Below are 7,968 nucleotides of genomic sequence, written 5' to 3' on the forward strand. Positions count from 1 at the left end.
CATGTGTATATACCAGTGTGTGTATACATGAGTGTGTCTGGGTACATGGGCGTTATATGAGCCTGGACATGTTTAAGAGTATGTATGTATATAGGTGTGCATGTGTGTGTATAACAGGCGAGCAATAAGGCCCACAGTGCACACAATGCTCACTGCCTGGGCCCTGCCATGCTGCCAGGCTGCCTCGCTACACAACAGGGTTGTTAGCCTGTTGACCGCAGAGCCCTGGCCTCAGAATGACTGTCTTCCTGATAATCTATGTGGGAAAAGAAACGGGCCCAGAGGAGCAGAGAGCCAGCACCCTTCAGCCTTGGCCTTCCCCTCTTGGGATCAGGAAGGACAATGCGAAGGACAATGCGAAGAACCACAGTTGGGGTCTAGATGAGGAGAGAGGTCTGAGGGGAGAGTGGAGCCACCTACCAGCTGGTGGATGCTGTCGATGGCCCGGTTGTACTTATCACAGAGCCTCTGCATGCTTTCGAAGCTGAAAAAGGCAAAAGAAAGGCACTGGTTACTGCCAAGGTCAGAACAGGACACCAGGAGGGATGGCATGTGGACAGATGTCACAGGGTCAGGCAGAGCCTGGCTCCCACCCAGAGGTCACAGGGCACCAAAGAGTACCCCACATGGGCAACAAGGCTAGGCCAAGAGTTTCAGGGTGAGGCAGTCATGGCTACGAGGCTGTATCTTGTACTCCCAGGCCAAACCCAAGGTCAAAGGTGTGCTCATCATGCCATAGATCAGAAAAGGGGTTCACACAGCCATTCCTAGAGCCCCATGGGGAATGGGACCCAGACCAGGCCCTCACCCCCAACCCAGCAGGCAGGCTCTCATGGCCTTTCTCTCCCTGGCTAGATCCCGCAGCCCGCCTGCCCTCGGCCCTGACTCGGATGGGTGCTGAGAACACCCACAGGGAGAAAGGGCAACTGGCTTTGCTGGACCACGCCCGATACCCTGACTGTGCAGAAAGGAGGGCAGCACCTCCCCGCTTCACACGGGTATCACTTCTGTTTACTAAAACTTTTTAAAGTTTCCACACTTTCAAACATATAAGCAGCATGTGTTAGATATATAATGAGAGTATGGGGGAGTTTTGTTTTTTTAATATATATATATATTTATTGAAAGGAGAGGGAGAGAGACAGACAGAAACATCAATGATAAGACAGAATCATTGATCAGCTGCCTCCTGCATGCCCCACACTGGGGACCAAGCCAGCAACCCAAGCATATGCCCTGGCCGGGAATCGAACTGTGACCTCTTGGTTCATAGGTCGATGTTCAACCACTGAGCCACGCCAGCCAAGTGGGGGGAGTTTTTTAAGAAACGAAATTCTTGCCGAAACCGGTTTGGCTCAGTGGATAGAGCGTCGGCCTGCGGACTGAAAGGTCCCAGGTTCGATTCCGGTCAAGGGCATGTACCTGGGTTGCGGGCACATCCCCAGTGGGGAGTGTGCAGGAGGCAGCTGATCGATGTTTCTCTCTCATCGATGTTTCTAACTCTCTATCTCTCTCCTTTCCTCTCTGTAAAAAATCAATAAAATATATTTAAAAAAAAAAAACGAAATTCTTGGGGAGGGTGCAGGATCAGGATGGATGGAGCCAATGGGGGAGGAAACAGGGACACTGAATAATTTAAAAAAAAAAAAAAAAGAATCTAAATTCTCCCAAACATGATCAATTTTATTTCAGGTGTTAATTTTCAATGAAATCCCCTAAACCAGGGGTTTTCACCTGGGATTGTCATACCCCCAAGGAATCCAGGGTGATATCCAGGAACATCTGTTTTGTCATGACTTGGGGTGCTCCTAGCATCTAGTAGGTGGGGGCCAGGGATGCTGTTCAGCACCCACAGTGCCCAGGACCGCCCCACAGAAAGTGACCCAGCCCTGATGTCCACAGAGCCACAGGGGGAGGACATGCACCAGGTTCCTGTGCTTTATAAAAGGAGCACCCCTGGGGCTCCCTACGTCTGTTCAGCGATGCCAGCTGAGTAATGGGCTCTTACAACACGGGACACAGAACCACTACTCCGCACGAGCATCTTCGATACCTACCCCACTCCTCATTCTCAGCCCTAGATTTAGAGTTTAGGGGCACTTTCCTTCCTAACAGAAGTAACAAATTCAACTAAGACCAGCATCCACATGACAGGTTTGCAACTCCCTTGGATGGCAGCTGCCATTGAAAAAGCTAGAGAGTTCAAGGGCAGGACAGAGCAGCCTCCACCAAAGCCTGAAGAGTTCTCACAAAGGACAGTGACTAGAAACATCAGAGCAGGCTGATGCAATGAGTCAGTAACCAGAAAAAACGAGCTCCAGCACATTCCAGAAGACTAGTTACAGGATGGAGGTGACGAGAGGTATGAGGGGCCAGCAGGCTCACAGTGGACAGAGGCCCTCCTGGCCCTGAGTCCACCTAGCAGATGGGAGGATGACTTAGCAGCAGGTCCAGGGCTCTGGTCCACACTTTCTGTGGCCGCAGGCAGAAGCCACTACACTAGTCACCACTCTGCATTTTAGTGCCTGTGCTCCAACTTTCACATCACCCCGTCAACCCAACCACAGTGACCACTCACAGTCTCCGACCACCCCTGGGAGACATTCTCCTGCAAGGATAAGCAGAGGCGGGGGCTCAGAGCACCTGGGCCATATCCCTGCAGCCTAGCCCCAGACAGGAATCCACCCCAACAGACCAAGCTCAGCCCCACAGGCTATCCCTGCTGTCCCTTTGCTTGAAAGAGAAATGGTCCCACTGCTCGCCTGACCCTCATGTTGCACAGTCCCTCGAGGGATGCCATCAGACTGGCCCCACCGCTCTCTGCCAACTCCGACATCCTTCCAGTCTTTTCTAAGCCAACTGAACATGAAAGGAAGAACATTAAACTTCCAATTCAAGCGTCTTGTAGCAAAAGCACCTCTCAAACATCTGCTGCTGTAGGCCCTGCACACAGTGGACACCCCTTTATTAAAGATGTGCTTCACTGACTATGTGATTGACATACAAGGGCCAGTGCCCCTACATATCCTCACCCTCGGGGCAAGAGGACTTTGTCATGGGATCCACAGCATGGTTGATGCCCTGGACAATGAGAATGCAATTCCCCCCTTTTTTCCCCTCCAATCTTCACCTGAGGATATGTTTTCACTGATTTTAGAGAGAAAGGGGGGGGGGATGAGAGGGGGAGGGAGATCAATTGAATGCCTCCCGTACGCACCCCAATCGGGGATCGAACCCACAACCTGGACATGTGCCCCGACCGGGAATTGAACAGGTAACTTTTTGGTGTATGGGACAACACTCCAACCTACAGAGCCACACCAGCCAAGGCTGGTTCCCTTCTTTTTACAACACTGGGTGACAATTATTAGATGGGGAGGAGGGCGAAAGGTGAGAGGACAGAATCTGGCTGACTGAGGTGGGAAATGCTGACCCGTGAACCAAGGCCTCTAAACACACGTGCGATCAAGGAAGGGACGCCTGCGTGCTGGGCCCTGTGTTGGGGTTGCCAGGCTCCTATGGGCCATGCTCTTCAACAAAGGGTGAGTTATCTCAACCCACAGACAGCACCACCCTTTAGCCTGCCAAGAGCTAAAATGGACACAAGCCTGGAATGTCATCTTTCTTTCTCAAAGAAAAATAAAAAAATTCCAAGCAGGCATTCCAGAGCTGGCCTCTCCCTTCTCCACCCACAGGCCTCTCCTTTGAGATCAGGATGTGCCTGCAGGAAACTGCTGAATGTGGTCAAAAGACTGGGTACAGTTACTGAGAGTTGGACTGGGACTAACGAGTATCGGGGGCTCCAGAGGCCAGGCCACCAGTGGCTTCTGGGTACGAAGCTTGGCTGCTGGAGTCGCCTGCTATGAAAACAGCAACTATTAACTTGAGGTGATTTCACACAGACCAAGTCTTGTTGCACAATGTGGCATTCTCAATTATGTCCTCACTCTGACAGCCTCTGCCAAGATCTGATAAAAAGTTCCTATAAAATAGCTCCAGAGATTATAGCCAATTCTGAAAGGAAATTTCAGATCAGTTTGTACCATGGAAGAAGAACTAATGATAGGCTGTGCCCCTACCATGTGTTCAGATAGAAGAGAAGCAGCTCAGACAGAAACCCACTTACCTTTTGGTGTCGTAGTCGATTAGGACATAATTCTCCATAGCGAGCTTGAGGTCTGGGATTTCCTCACAGACCCATCTGAAATCCAAAAGCAGAAACAACAATGAAGATGATTTTCAGTCTGGATATTTCACTCTCAACTTCCTCAAACACTGTTTACTTCTAAATATAAAAAGAAAATATCCTCATTACTCAACCAGAGTCATCACTACAGATTATACAGAGAATAAAAGGCAAATCAGGAATATGATGAAAAATGGCATGCCAATGAATTCAATAACTTAGTTGAAGTGAACAAATTCCTTGAAAGACACAAATTACCAAAACTGACATGAGAAGAAACAGAACATCTGAATAGCTCTATCCAATTACATAACCTGATTCCTTAATAAAATACCTTCCCACGGAGAAAACTCCAGGCCAAGATGGCTTCACTGGTGAATCATATCAGACATTTGAGAAGAAATAGCACCAATTCCACCAAAATGTTTCCAGTTCTATGAGGCTAACATTACCCAGATACCAAAAGCAGAGGAAGACAAAAGCATCGTAAAGGCATTACAAGAAAGATTTTTGTGTCATTAACAGACACAAAAATCCTTCACAAATATTACAAATGAATTCAGCAAAACACTTTTATCAAGTGAGGTTTATTCTAAGAATGAAGAGTTGCTTAACACTAAAATTAATCACTGTAATTTATCTCACTAATAGAATAAAGGAGAAAATAGTGTGGCCATCTCAACAGATGCAGAAAGTGAACATGACAAAATTAAATCCCTACTCATGATTAAACAAACTCTCAGGAAATTAGAAATGGGGGAGGACAGCTCAATAAAGGTCTGGGGTCAGGTATGAAACTATTGTCTCTGGGCAAGAAACCACCCGCAGCTCCACTTTGCCTGCTGGCTCCATTCTGTGATCTGGAGGGGATGGGAGGTGGAGTGGGGGACACAAGGATACTTGAGAAGGAATAAGGAACAGCTCTTTTTGTCCCTGGGTCCCTATATCATCTAGCAAGACTCCTCACGCTGCCTGAAGTATTACTTCTCGTAATAGCTACTGAATCCAGCTCGCAGTTTTCTTTATCATGCCCACAGACCACACACTCAGACCACACTCCTATCTCAGAAGTCTGGGTACCCACCCCTAGAGACCCATTCCAAACTCAAAGTCGCCAAGGCCAGCTGGACAGTCCACATGTCACCTTCCTGTGCTCCCCCGATCCAAGGGTCCTTAGGCTGCAATAGTGCTCTCTTCTCCTTTGCTTACAGAACGCGCCCCTTTACTCCCAGTGAGCACCTCCTGATGGGAAACCTCTGATGAGCAGCACACATGGTTTCAGGCAGGAGGCTATGAGCCCTGCAGCTAACACCAAACTGGGTGCAAGACTCATACTCCCAGGAGGTGGAGACAGTGAAGATGCCTGTAGGCCCCACCTCCCTTCAACACTGTCCTAGATAGATAGAGGTCCTGGTCAGTGCCACATGACAAGAGAAACAAATGGACAGTCTTTACTGGAAAGAAACAAAACTATCTCTGTTCACAAGACACACGATTCAGTATGTAGTCTAGCCTATGGAATTTACAGAGATGCTTCCAGAACTCAAGATGTGAATTCGACAAGGTCGCAGGACACATGGTCAACATGCAAAAATGAGCTATATTTATATGTACAGCAACAACAAAGAATAAAATAAAAGAAAAAAGAAAATAAATTAAATGTCACTTAAAAAGCATTAACCCATAAACACTCAGACCCTGGCTGGTGTGGCTGTTAGTTGGAGCATCACTCATGCACCAGAAGGTTTCAGGTTCAATTCCTGGTCAGGGCATATACCTAGGTTGTGGGTTCGACCCCAGGTCGGGGCACCGACAGGGGGCAACTGATTGATGTATCTCTCTCACATCAATGTTTCTCTCTCTCTTTCTTCCTCCCTCTCTAAAAAATATCCATTAAAAAATCCTTAAAAAAAAACATAAATACTTAGGGATCATTTTAATGAAAGACTTGCAAGAGCTCTATTGAAAACAAAACAAAACAAAATGTTGAGAAAAGTTAAAGGCAACAGAAACAAATAATGTTCATGGGATCCAAGACTCAATATTGTTAAACCTCCTCCTCAAACTAGATTCCACCTCAAAGTAATCCCTAAAAAAACCAAACAAGCTTTTCTGGAGAAACAGACAAACTGATTCTAAAATTGACACACAAAGGCAGAGAACATGGAACAGCCAAAATAATCTTTAAAAATAACAGCACTGTTGCAAAACATACTATCTTGTTTTGGGACTTACTATAAATCTGCAGTAACCAGCAGTGTGTGGTAAACAAACAGGGCAGTGACACTGAACACAAAATCCAGACAGACAAACATATAAACATGAAATTTTGATAAAAGCACCAAGATAACTTAATGGGCAAAAGAGAGTCTTTTCAACAAATGAGGCAGGAGCCCTGGCCGGTTTGACTCAGTGGATAGAGCGTCAGCCTGCAGACCAAAGGAAAGGGTCCTGGGTTCAATTCCCATCAAGGCACGTACCTTGGTTGCAGGCTCCTCCCAGGCCCAGACCCTGGCGGGGACACGTGCAGGAGGCAACCAATCAATGTGTTTCTCTCACATCGATGTTTCTCTCTGTCTTTCCCTCTCCCTTCCACTCCCTCTAAAAGATCAATGGAGAAACATCCTCAGTTGAGGATGTACCAAAAAAAAAACAACAACAAATGAGGCTGGAACCACCAAGTATCAGATGGAAAAAACTTAAATTTTCACCCTCATAATCTTTGTAATCTCATTTAATAGAACCAAGATTAATTCACAACTGATTTTAAACCTGAACGTAAAAGTGAAAACCACAGAGCTTCTTGAAGAAAAGAAAAGACAGTATCTTTGCAACTCAGGAGGCAAAGATTTCCTGGATGCAACCCAGACAACTAACCATCAAAGAATGAACTCAGTTAAAAGCTTCCACTCATTGAGGTGCCATGAAAACCGCAGTCAGCTACGCTACACCTCCTACAGTACCTCATCAGGCACTCACTGCCGGAATATGTCAAGAATTCTCACAACTTAAGTCAAGGGGAGACAAACAACTCAATCTCAAGAAATGACAAAACAAAGCAGAGCTCCCCAGAGAAGTGGCCAATTCTAAGGGTGCGACGTGGGAAACTCAGAATGACTCTGGAGCGTCCTGTGGTTCCAGAAAGTGAGGCTGGACTCAGAATGGGCGGGGGCAAGTCAGAGGAACACAGGGCAGAATGAAAAAGCCCCCATCGGGCTCCCAGAGTTGAAAACACATTCACCGTGTGGTGGACAGGTAAACAGGATGAAGGAACTGTGGCCCCTCCTACAACAGCACACTGCTCAGTAATAAAAAGGAAAAGCTACTGGTACACACAATGGAGAATCTCAAAACGGCGTGCTCAGCATGTGCTGTACAATTCCATGCAGGTAAAATTTTAGAAAATGTAAAGTAACACACAGTGCCAGAAAGCACATCAGGGTTGCCGAGGACAAGAGTGAAGAGGGCCCTGACCGGTTTGGCTCAGTGGACAGAGCGTCGGCCTGCGGACTGAAGGGTCCCAGGTTCGATTCCGGTCAAGGGCATGTACCTTGGTTGCGGGCAGATCCCCAGTAGGGGTGTGCAGGAGGCAGCTGATTGATGTTTCTCTCTCATCAATGTTTCTAACTATCTCTCCCTCTCCCTCTGTAAAAAATCAATAAAAAAATAAAAAAGAAGTTGACCCTTTAAAAATAAATAAATAAATTTCACCCTTTTCTGTTGAGAGCTCCTCTGACTTTATTGGCTGTTGTTGGAAGTTGGGGCTCCTTTCCTGCACCCAG

At 47.0% G+C, this 7,968-nt stretch overlaps 1 protein-coding gene across 1 annotated transcript in view; it reads right to left on the reverse strand.

Moving 5' to 3' along the window:
* Positions 1-7,968, reverse strand: part of DOT1L (DOT1-like histone H3K79 methyltransferase) — a 65,776-nt gene that overhangs the window by 42,023 nt on the left and 15,785 nt on the right. The window contains exons 4-5 of the mRNA XM_015565402.1: positions 4,127-4,201; positions 421-484 (exon numbers count right to left, since the gene is read on the reverse strand). Coding sequence (XP_015420888.1) covers positions 421-484; positions 4,127-4,201 — 139 coding nt within the window. The remainder of the gene's footprint in view (positions 1-420; positions 485-4,126; positions 4,202-7,968) is intronic.

The sequence above is a fragment of the Myotis davidii genome, unplaced genomic scaffold, assembly GCF_000327345.1.
Source record: "Myotis davidii unplaced genomic scaffold, ASM32734v1 scaffold1960, whole genome shotgun sequence".
Classification (NCBI taxonomy): Eukaryota; Metazoa; Chordata; class Mammalia; order Chiroptera; family Vespertilionidae; genus Myotis; species Myotis davidii.